This window comes from Fulmarus glacialis, unplaced genomic scaffold (assembly GCF_000690835.1).
Source record: "Fulmarus glacialis isolate BGI_N327 unplaced genomic scaffold, ASM69083v1 scaffold31290, whole genome shotgun sequence".
Lineage (NCBI taxonomy): Eukaryota > Metazoa > Chordata > Aves > Procellariiformes > Procellariidae > Fulmarus > Fulmarus glacialis.
Window position 1 is genome coordinate 8,779 of NW_009187641.1, and position 12,536 is coordinate 21,314.

Sequence of the window (12,536 nt, forward strand, 5' to 3'; positions counted from 1 at the left end):
GCAGAGATAGTAAATAAGACTTTTTCAAACAACATAAAATAGCCTACCACGCATAATGTTCATTTTAAACATGCTGCAAAATAAAGAGTAGCACATGTTATTCTACTACTGATATTCAGTGGACTTAAGAATTAGGCTCATACATTTTTATTTCTTGTTTCAAGAAGTCAGCAATTAATTTTCTTAAGTGAGTAAAAACACCCAAAGTATCTTATAATGCTGCATGCAAAATTATTTGAAAAACAGAGAGATGAATCAGTGAAAATCACTCAGCTGCATCTTCAGCTGAAGATTCACTTGTCCTTTAAAATGTGTAATTCACTTTGTCCTGCAGTAGATCAGTATACTAAGGCTAAAAAAAACCCTCCTGCTGAGTATTATCCCCAACATAACACCACACCATTCATGTGTGCACTGCATCATCTAATTGAACCTGTGCTGTTCTACACATTAGCCATAAGACTGCTATAGCAGGTTACGTAGGTTTGAGTAAAATGTTTTTATATGATGCATATATTAGTTAATTTCTCCAGCATAATAACATTAAAATATATTTTTAATCAGAACTAGGGTATTAAAATCCAACTTCGAATGTCCTATGATGTACCATATATGCCATGGCATTTTAAAACCTTTTAAACATTTCTGCTAAATTAATTAGTTTTGCATTAAGGAGTCTCAATGCCTCCTATTAAATGCAACACATTTGAAGGACAATTAAACATTATGAACGATCCTTCTGAGGAAATAACGATTAAGTAAAAAAGAAAAACAAGATTTTTTGGGTAACAAACAAGAACACAAGCATACATAAAAGACTTCAATTTATTTTTAAAGTGTTATGCCTGCAATATTTTAGATCCGTTTGTTTGAAAAATCAGTCTTCTGTTTTGTTTTCGTAAAGAATGAAAACCCTAATGGAGTCCAGAAATCTGTTAATGGTACTAAAATTATAACAGTATAGCAAAAGAAAAAACCCCACACAGTAAAGTCTATATTATATATTTTTTATGTCTTTAAATGGAATTTACAGTTCTCCCTGGCAATGTGAATGAACATCCTATAATTTAGTCAATTTACAGATTACAGGTTCAAATTGACCTTGTAGCCCATAAAATTGCTCATCTTCAGTGCAGGATTAGAAGTGGGAAAAGAATGTCATAACTGTATTTAAGGAATTTACCATAACAATGGAAAGGAGGATATGCATGCATAATTTTAGCCACTCTTGCTCACATCACAGTTTTCAATTCTGAAACAATGCATATCCTGCACTCTTCTCCTGGTTAACCATGGTGGAGACTCTTTCAATTTACTCACCCACAGACATGACACTTGTATTCCCTCATCCCAAGGTGCCTCTTGACATGGTTTCTGGCATCTCCGAGCTGAGCTGTTGCAAAGCGGCATATCTTGCACTTGAATGGCTTTGATCCTAAGTAAAATTTAGCATAAGATATGAGTTGAATTAGAATAATATATCACCCATGGTTAAAGAAATAAAAAATCCTGCGAAAAAATAACCTTTAAAAAAGCCTATCCCACATTTAACCTGTTTGAGATTTTTGCCTAACAAAAAAGATATCTCGTACATAAATTTATAACTCCTAGGAACACAGACAGTATATACTATACATTACTCATTAAGGTTTCCTTAAGTTCAAGATCACAGAAACTACTCTCTTAACTTTTAATAATAATTTACTCTTTTTTATTATTATTATAAAATGAGAAGACAATACAGTAGGTAGATAACCTTTCAACAAGACTGCAAAAGTTGTTCTGCACCTTTCCCCATTTCCAAATGCTGAAACTCAGGTAATGGTCTTAAAGTGGCTTGATATTGGTGTAAACTGCAAAAAAGTATTTGGTTTTTAAGCAAATATATTTAAAGTAAAGCAATTTTACAGGTCTTCCGACTTTGAATAGATTTCACATTAGCATTGGTATTTCAGATTTGTTCTGTCACACACAGAAAATGATTCATCACCTAGCTATTGTAATGGCATGCAATGTATGAATATACAGTGGATAAAATATTATGCCTTTATGACTGTTTTATGGTCAAGAATTTATGATTATTCTGCAAACCAGAAGTATTGACATTTTGGCTATTATTTATTTCAAGAACAAACTTTAATATTAAATGTCTACTGCAGACCAAAGAACTCTGAAATTATTTCACTAAGGAAGAAGTACCAGCCTATTTCTTGTATCACATCAGTTCAGCAAAAAGTCAAATTATTTGTCTATCTTAATTAACAGTGATCCTCTCTCGAGGATGGAAAAACTATATTTTTACTCAAATAGTTAAATTGGGCACATGTCAGCCCCCATGTTATTACGCAGCAACACCATTCTAAAGCATGCTGTAGCACTTTCCAATTTTCTGACCACTAAATCCTTAAATCAATAAATCAAAATCATAGAATTGCAGTTAAAAGTAAGTACAATATGGTCACAGAGTCTCCATATTATGTTTAGTATATGTTTTGTGAAGTACTTCTTCCAATACAGTTAAGCATAATATGAAATATGTGATCTTTAATAAATATACATAAAGAGCTCTGATAAGAAAAATGTTGCACTATATCATACTTGATCAATGAACCTTTTTGCTTTGCCCTTGAAAACAGAATATCCTCCAAGAATCCATTGGTGAAATTGAGGATCTTAGTAAAAATTTTTAGAGTCTTAAATTTCAATTTAATTCCCAAAAGCTGACGAAAAATGAAGCATTAATTTTAATCTTCTAACTGAAATAAAAAAGTCAACAGTACTAAGCACGGGCAGACAAGGTTGAATATTTCACAGTTCAATGACAATGAAGCCAGATCTCTTAATACTTCCATTTCTACTGTTGGAAGTAGATGTAAAATATATTTAGCACCTGAATGGTTATATCTAGTCAGCTTTATATGTTTAAATGTCAAAAGCAGGTTGAGACTGCAGCTAACAGCAATCACATTCTATCAATCACACTGAAAAACCCCAGTTTATTTAAATGATCCTGATAAAACTAAATTAATCATTAATTTGGTGACATTTCAAATCAACACTGCATTCTATAAAGAGACCCATGCAAATAAAAACCAGCCTATCTTTGCATTAAATAAGAGAGTATTAAAAGTTGATGTTTTAACTTATGATCTTAAAGACTAATTGCACAATTAATAACATCAAGGCCACAGTCGGAGAGGATTTTGAAAAATCTGTTGGTGTTTATACTGCTCTTTTTTGTCATAGAATTCAAATACCATGTGGATTCAATCCTATGTTCCCTTAGTTTCTCTCCTACTGATTAAATTGTAAATTCGTTCCTCATTCTGTGACTGCAGGTGTCCCGCAGGGCTTCCATACAAGACCTTTGCTGGCTTCCATTTACATGACTCCTTTGTGAAAAACTCGAGTTCAGACCAATCGTAGCTACAATGTGCTGACAATACAGAAATGTGTTATTCTGTTGACTGCTCTCATCCAAAAATCACTGAGGCCTTAGGTTTTTTTATTTATTTCTCAGATCCAGAGCTGAATATCTGTTAACATCTCCATTTAAACTCCATGAAAATTCAAGTGCTGGCAGGCTCCAGTCAGTACTTATCACCTGAAACAAAAGCAGTGCATCTCCCTTTTAGGTTGCTGGTGCCAAATTTGTTCCAGTATGTTCTTGGATGGAACAACCCAAAATTTTATACTTAAGATGAAGGCATTAGACTGAGAGTTAAACTAATGGGGCAAAAAATCTGTATTTACCATAAGGCTATCTGAAACAATGTTGAAGCAATTAACCATTTCTTAGCCATACTTATGTTATCACAAACTTTAATGGTTCTCATATGCTGTGTTGAATGTGATACTATTGGATTCACACTTGGCTTTTAGTTCACAGAAAAATGAGAAAAATACTTTCAACATAGCATCTTTCCAACCAAATGATTTTCAAAAAAAAAAAAAAAAAGCCACAGTATTACTTCACCCACAAGTTATGGCATGGAAACAAAGTGTACATTTTCTGATGGTAGCAGTAAACAATAAGGCTCTTAACAAGAAAATTAGGGGGGGGGGGAGGGGGAACTAAAGCAAAAAACCCCACCAAATTGAAAATAGACTACATTTAAGAGTTCAAGTCAGACAGACACAAACCATGCTACTGTTTTACAGGGAGGACTGGAGTTCATAGTCTATTTTACTAAAAACAAAAGAGACTCAAAACTATAAGAAAAACTCACTGCTTCAGCTTTAAGCCAGCCAAAGGCAACATCATCTGCACCGGCAGGCATAGCTGTAGCTCAGGCCCAATGCAAAGTGAGCAGAGCCGCATGAAATATCATCATACCATTTCCTCCTACGTTTAGGACATGGGGAGTAAGACACCACACTTACATTGAGAAAACCTTCCATTAACTGAGAAATCTGATGAGAAACGAAACGAAGATGATGTGGTTGCAGGTGATTTTTCCTCAGATGTTGATTGTTAATTAAGTTTATGGGACCTGCATCAATTGCAAACTAAAAAGTCTTCCACCTCTACTACTCCTTTTATTTTTCTTTACACTTCCTCATTTTCACTTGTCAACATGTGATGGACTTACTTGTTATCTCCTCTCTAGCAAAGCTTCCCTTTCATTTCTAATGTGAAAATCTCCTACATTATTTAACGTATTTTGAAACATTATTCTTCTATAAATGGAAATCATTACTTGTATCTTTCTACAACTTTTCCTTCCCCCCCACCCCAAACCATCACCAATTACTCAACGAAAAAAAAGGCAAGGAGTTGGATATGGTTACATATACATACATATATAAACATATATATGCACATCTGGATGCTGAAGAAAGATTTTTTTAAAAAGCACATAATCAGAACAATAAATGGGAAAATGTGCAGCTCTGCTCCTACTATGTACCTGGTGTTACCCTGGAACAGATGGGAAGCTAGAAATACTGTACTTTGCCTCACCAATGCTATAAGCCAGAGTATATACAGTTGGTGGAGTAGGCCAGTTCCCTCTGCCACCACTCCCAATAACCCAAAAATATTTGTTTCTTATTCAACTGCATCCATTGTGTAACAGATTGGAAGAAAAGGTTCTATAAGACACAAAGGAAATCACAAATATGAAAATATGAATTGGAAGAGAAAGCCTTCTTCCCATTAACTATTAATAAAAGTCTCCGCATTACTATTTATGTGAATAAGCAAAGCATAAGAAAAGCATTTCATTTAAAGGTGCCGTGAGAAAGAGGGCAGATAAAACTCTGTTTTTTAACCCTTCTATACCCCCTCCTCAAACACCATCAAAAAATGACTTGCAAAATGAAATGTATTCTTTTACTGCTTTGCATATTTAAGCACAATAAAAATATACTTCATGATCAGACCTACACACAAGATGTTAAAAAGTACACTAACTTTTACTAAATGTTACAATCAATGATGTAACTTATGTAAGTAGGGTTGCTTTGTCATATATCGATAGTTACCTCACTTTCACATCCACATTAACTTGATTTTAAATGCAATTAATACATATAGTCAAGGAAGACTAATGGACTACATTCTGCACTTAACCTGGTGGACATTTTCAAATGGCACAAGTGACCAGTGCAAACCTATTTTGCATTGTAAACGACTAAATAAATCTTAATGGATTAAGAATGATCAGCTATCAACACACAAGGGAAATTAAGTGCTGAAATGCCTACATTGATTATTTTAAATTATTAGCCTTACTCTGTTCTTGAATTTGTATGCTTTTAGTGAGCTTTAACACATTTACAAGACTTATTGACTATAATTACAAGAGAATTCAAGTAATGGACACATCAATTATAAGCAACATGTCTTGACCAGACAGTTGCATAAAGAATTCTAAAGAGAGCTCCATTAGCATCCTCCCCCTTAGTTTTATTCAGTTTTATCTGCCGTAAGAGGGCATATTAAGGGCTTATACAGCTGTTCTGACCATGTGAACACGAGCGTCCCTCTAAAGACTTAACACTGCATTCAAAGCTGGATATTAGCTGAAACAATACAGATAACTACGTTATTGACAGGATAGAAGTAATGCTGAAAGTATTACATATGTGAGTTACTGGTATACATGAATACTGACTGCAGTTATAGTAAAATACTTTGAAAGGTTTGAAATACAATGCCCGTGTTCCCCAAGATTAATTTTAAACTTTGTTGTCCAGTCACGCCCTTGCCTTTTCATAAAAAAAACTTACAAAACTATTTTAGGATTATGCCAGGAATTACCATTCTTTTATGCTTCTTTTTTCTTACCTTTTTGTTCTCTTCCTTGTAACCATGCACTAAGTTTCAAATACTGCATGAATTTAAACTATAGCTTCCATAATAAGCCATTATTTAAAAGTACAGTAAAATAAACCTTACAGTTTTAATGAAAATATGTTCATTGAAATGTGAATTTATTATTCAAATCCACTCATAAATTCAACCATGGAGACACCACTTGTCTAAGCAGAGCTCAGTGATTTAGAAAAGCTGTCTATTTAAAATAAAGAATGTATGGCAGGTTTATAGAAACATCGCAGTGAATTTTTACATAAATTTAGAACTGCAGCTTATGCATTTTTCTACAAAATGTTTTTAAATTTTCCACTTAAAATTAAACATAAAAATGAATTGAAAGTGTGATCAGCACAGAAACTAAATCAGATGCTACATCCCTGTGCATCACATCAGCCTTACACACTACCTTCCAAAAAGGCTGACCAATTCCAATTCCCATAACTTATTTCTACAAAAACCTCTTGATGCTTCTTATTGGTATTTATTTAGGAATGATGTAATACCAAATGTCTATCCTGAAGCATTAGGTAATGCTGAAAGTGTAACTGAATTGAAATGAAATAAACAATTTGGATGTTAAACAACTGTGAGGAAGAGGAAGTTAGAAAGAAAAGCTAATTGTTCTCTCACACCACCACTGCTTCATTATATAAATTTGAGAACCAATTAATAGTTACAATTTATATTAAAGGGAAGGAAATCTCTCTATATGAAACAAAAAGCAAAAGGGTGACTGCACTTAAAATGTTCTTACATTTTCTGCCCTTTGATTGTATTTTCATACCCCTCTAGGTAATTCTGAATTTCATCCAGGGCTCATCAGGCGATAGGAATGCCAGTTCATAAGAAATGTTAAAGAGATTAACAAGCAGAAAAAGACCAATGGTGTAATTCACTCTGTTTGAAAGAGACCACTTGCAAAGAGGGCGTTTCCATACCTGTATGGGTACGGATGTGAGCTAGGAAGGCCATGGAATTGCTACTTCTGCACATCTTCCCACAATACTTGCAGACATTGCCTTGGTTCTCTTCCCTCTCCCTGTTTATTTGCTCAGTGTCTTCCACAATGTACTTATTCACTTCCCGCAACAGCTCTTCGTGTTGCTCTTTGATGTGGAGAAACAAGCTCTGCTCCGAATCGAAGGGCTCCGTGCACTTCACACACTTAAAGGTAGCGCCTCCTTCGGGCAGCTCCTCCACGCTTGCCTGCTCGTTTCGCATGTGCCCGGCACTGGCCAAGTGCTGGTGAAGGTTGCTCTCTGTGTAAAATGATTTTCCACAGAGTAAACAATGAAAATGTTTTTCTTTTGAAGGATGTTTCATGGCTATGTGAACATTTAGTCCGCTCAAACCATCTGCTAGAAAACCACAGTCATCGCAGCGAATACGTGTCGATTCCCCGAGGGAAATTCCTTCTAACTTCTTCTTTTTCCCACCACTTGGTGAAGGGTCTGCTTTCACTCTGAGCTCACTAGCTTTCACTCCACCTGACACCTGTCCCCCCATCTTGATGGCTTTTTAACCTCACTATAGAAGAATCAAACTTGCCAAAATTTTGCATTGCCTTTCCTTTATCATCAGCACTGATAACTGTTCCTAAAGCCTCATTACTACTTTCTTGCATGCCCTCAGCTGTTGAGCCATCTGCCTCCCAAACATTGTTATTTATAGTTACTTCTGCTTCATGTTGTGCTTCCATAAGGGCTTCTTCCTCCTCCCCAGTAGGATCCTCTTTGAAACTTCTGTCACCCTCTAAACTCTGTATATTTTGTACCGTTTCTCCAATGTTTCCAGCAAAATTGGATTGCTCTACTGCACTAGTTGTTTCTGGAAGAGTTAGCACAAGTGGGTTATTTTTTTTCAGTGATTTTTTTTTGAGAGTGTCTGTGTTTCTACACTCTACTTCAGGGTTTTCTCTATTTGCTTCCAAGCTTTCCTCACCTTTTCCTGAATTCAAGTTTGTGCTGCTTGATCTATTTTGATTTTCTGCAGTGCAATCACCATCTGAGTTGAGCAGCTCCTGACCATGCCTACTTTTCTGCAACTCACAAGTACCTGTTTCTTTAACTGATACTTCCTTGTCAAGTTTAGTAATTTTATCTTTCTGAGGAGTTTGCTGGAATCCTTCACAAAAAAGGTTTTTTCCTCCATTTTTAGACTCCTCTTCAAGTTCACCTTCTACTGCATTTTGGGAACTGCTGCCTTTTAATTCATTTTCATCTAAGACACTACACTCAGTTAAGCTTTTACTCATATGATCACCTTCTGCCGTGTCACTGACACATTTTGTTTCACCTAAACCAGTTTTCGATTCTCCTGCACTGTGATGGTGCTCCTCTTCAGACAAAGCAGTGCCTTCTTTAGTGATATTTGCTGTGTTTGCTTCCTCCCCAGAAGAGGAATAAACGTAAGATTCTCTTCTAATTTTATGTTTCTCTGTTGCTGCATGCCTAATCATCTCTCTGTGAGTAACAGCATAGTAGTCACAAGCCATACAGTAGTATTCAAATTGTTTTGTATGTTTTCGCTTCACATGCAGCTCTAAAGAAGAAGAAGAATGAGCAGTGAAGCTGCAGTGTACACATTTGTTGTCATTTGCACTCATCGCTCTTCTCTGGAAGCATGGGTCATCATCTTGAGTAACCCTTGCTGGTTCCAGAAATATATGTTGGTTTATATTTAATGGATTGCTAGTATGCTCCAAATCTGGCAGCCTACTGGCATTTACAACTTTTAGCTCAGCAACTCCTTGCTCAACTTCCTGATTGTCTAAGACAGAATTTTCCAAATCTGATGACTGGCTATCGTCCTCAACATGTTCATATAAGGCAGTCATGGGGCTGTTAACCTTCTTGCTTGTGGATTCAAAATTACCTCCTTCAGGGCTAACGATGATCTCCGAGTTCTGTTTTCCACGTCCTTCTATTTCAACACGACTTTTGTGTTTTTTGGTTGCACAATGGCGTTCCATATCTCCTTTGGTTACAGTGTAATAATTGCAAACCTTACACAAATAGCTGTACTGATGACTGTGCTTTCGTCTGATGTGAACAGTCAAATTTGTAACACTGGAGGCCAAAAGACCACAATGGGTACATGTCCTAGAAATAGTGCCTTTGGGTTTCCCTCTTTTGGGTGCATTAGCTAAAACCAATTCATTTTCACCAATCCTTTGATCAAGTGGAACGAATTCCTTATTTCTTGATATGTTTTCCATAGAAGAGGATGAAACATGTATAATTTCTTTATCTAACTCTGTATTCCCACTCCCAGAAACGGAAGGATCCACCACTGTTTTAATACCACCAACACCAACACAAACCTTTTCAATACATTCCTCAAAACGTAATCCAATGTTGTTTTTCCTGGCATTTTCAAGGTGCTTGCTTCTTTTGATGTGCTTCTCCATTCCTTCCTTACTCAGTGAGTAGAGATTACATGCTTTGCAAAGGAAGTGATACCCTTGTGCATGTCGGAGTTTTATGTGCCTTGTAAGAACTGTAGAAGATCTTGTCTTATAAAAACACTTTTTACATTGAAATTGGGTTTTATTCAGAACAGAATGCTTTAGTTCATTTCTATGATTTATCAAGGAAGAGTCTGGAGTTCTTGCTTTCATTGATACTTCCATTTCCTTTGCACAATTTTGGCTATTGTTTGATACTGAGTCAGCATAAGTTACCACTTGCAAGGTCCGATCACTGTTACTCAATGGAGTAGCTTGCTGAAATAATGAACCATCATGTTTCTCATTTTTTTGATGATTTATCAGCTCTTCTTCCATTTCAAAAAAAAGAATGCAAGTTGGACAACAATGGGACATATTATGCGCTTCATTCATATGCGTTTGAAGGCTGATCACATTCAAGCTGGTAAATGAACAGAGTTGACAATTAAAGCTACAACCATCCATCTGGTGTTTACTGTCCTGACAGTGTTGCTTCATGTCTTCCCTGACTCCAGAGGAATAACTACACATCTGACAATGAAACTGGATCCTTTTTGTATGAAGCTTTGCAACATGAATTTCCAAACTTTTTCTGTTCTGAAAAACATTACCACAATCAATGCAAGTATGAAGAACACCAAGATCAGCAGTAAGTTTAACATCAGAGTCTTTAGTATCTGTAGTGCTGGAAGAAATGGTATTTGGCTTATCTTCAGTAAGATCCTGAATTTCTGAAGTAGTATTACAATTACTTTTAGCATCTGTTTCTAATTCTGTGTGTGACAGAGGGCCTGAATCACAAGGTTTAAGCTGTGTGCTGGAGATATGCTTCATGTGTAATCTCTGAGTTTCAGACTTGCCTCTCTTACTGTTACCCAACAAACTGTACCTTCTTTTAACCTGCCTTTTTAATCTAAAAGACCTGCTCTGTCCAAATGAAGACCTTAACAAGACAACACTTCTTTTATGTTCCGGTCTATCAAATCTCCTTGTCATGTTTAAACTGCTAACTAGCTTTTTGGTAGTTGGAGGGAGTTCTCTTTTCTGCAGGGTATTTTCTGAGGGTCCTGGTATTTCTAGTTTTTCAGTACGGACTTCATAATTTCCTTCTACACCAGAAGAAAGCAATGTTTCTTCTGTCATAGTATCTGTTTTTTCAGTGGGAACATTTGAAGATGGTATCATTTCAACTAGTTCAGTGCCACCATTTTGTTTAGACAAGCTTACTTTTGAACCTTTCAGTGCACTGCAAACACTTAATTCTTTTGCATCAGCAGTTCTTATCCTTAATTTACTGGTCCCAGGTTTTGCTCTGACATTCCTCTCTTTGGTTGCAGTAGATTGCTGTTTTTTGAAGGATTTTTTTGTCAATATCTGTACAAATCCTCCCCGTGCAGCAAGATTTTGGCGTCGAAGGTGCGTCTTGCCAAGGAAATGAGAATTTAGGAGATTTTCCTCAGCACTCTGAAAACCACAAAGATCACAACAAAATATCTTGGATTTCTCATGATCTTGCTTAACATGTGTATGTAATGTTGAACTACATTCAGCTGTGCAACTACAGTGAGGGCATGTTTGCTCTTTGGATTGTTTAGAGGGGCTTTCTCGTTTATGGTTTTCCATATCAGAGCAGGAAGGTAAACACTGATCACTCGTTTTGCCTTTAAGACCTTTGTCTATGTTTCCAACTGTATAGCCAACACTGATTTCTTCTGAAGAAGATAACTTATCAGGAACAGCAGCTGGCACCTCTTGTGAATGTTTATTTTCCTTGTGAATTTTCAATATGGCACCATCAGCACATTTGAAATCACAATGTAGGCACAGGAAATTTGAATTAAATATGTCATCACCAAGATAACTGGCGACTCCTTCCTTCTTTACAGCTCCAGCTATACTATCTGCTTCTCCAGCTACGACTTTGTGCAATTTCCTTTCACTGTCTCTCATGTCTTCTGAAGAACTCCGCTTTCTTTTTCTGGAGACATTTTCAGGTTTGTTTGCTTCAACCACATCCAGGTTTGGTGATCCTGACAGTGCCCTTTTGTTTGTGCCGTTCTCTTTTCTTTTCTTTTCAAGGTCCCTGAACACTTCATCTGATATAAGCCTTGTTTTCTGCTGAGATGAAGAGTCACATCCAGCATTTTCTCCTGATGTATTTCTCTGGGATTCTTCTGTCAACCCAGTTTGTAAACTCTCATCAACATCATCTCTCTTCTTATTTTCATCCCCATCCATTCTTAACATTGGTATTATCAATTGTGGATCATTTGGCTTAGTACCTGTAAAACAGAAGAGTTACTATTAGTCTTTTATGCACAACCAAAAGTTAAAAGACCCAAATCAAAAAAAAGCAATATAGCAAATTAAAATCATGGCAGGAAGACAGACACAATGAAAGATACGAGGCTACGTTTTCAGTATGGCGTCTAAACTTACGACATCTAAAAATCAAACCAACTTCTAGGCACTTGGTTACAGAGCTCTCACTGTGATGAGCACCGTGTGAGTGAGCACTAGCTTCAACAGTTTTTGTGTAATCAAGTAATTTACTACATGCTTAAACTTGGGCAGACAAGCCTAACCTTTGTTTCTGGAAGCATTTTTAGGACACAAAACACTAACAGCTTTCAGGGAACCCGCGATGGGATGTTCAACTTTTCCTGAACTACAAATCCAGGTTCCCAAATGGAAAAGCCCCAAGGAGGAAATGACCATGACTGTAACAACAAGCAAAACAAAGCCAACATAAATGTTAAACATTGA

The 12,536-nt window shown here is 36.2% G+C and overlaps 1 protein-coding gene across 1 annotated transcript; it reads right to left on the reverse strand.

The window, feature by feature from the left end:
* Window positions 1-1,320: 1,320 nt before the first annotated feature.
* LOC104075393 (zinc finger protein 407-like) lies at window positions 1,321-12,017 on the reverse strand (the record flags this gene model as incomplete). Its single annotated transcript, XM_009575876.1, is given in 3 exon segments — window positions 1,321-1,435; window positions 7,261-7,823; window positions 7,825-12,017. Coding segments are annotated over 3 exon segments (4,871 nt in total), but the record flags the coding sequence as incomplete, so codon positions are not given.
* Window positions 12,018-12,536: the final 519 nt, after the last annotated feature.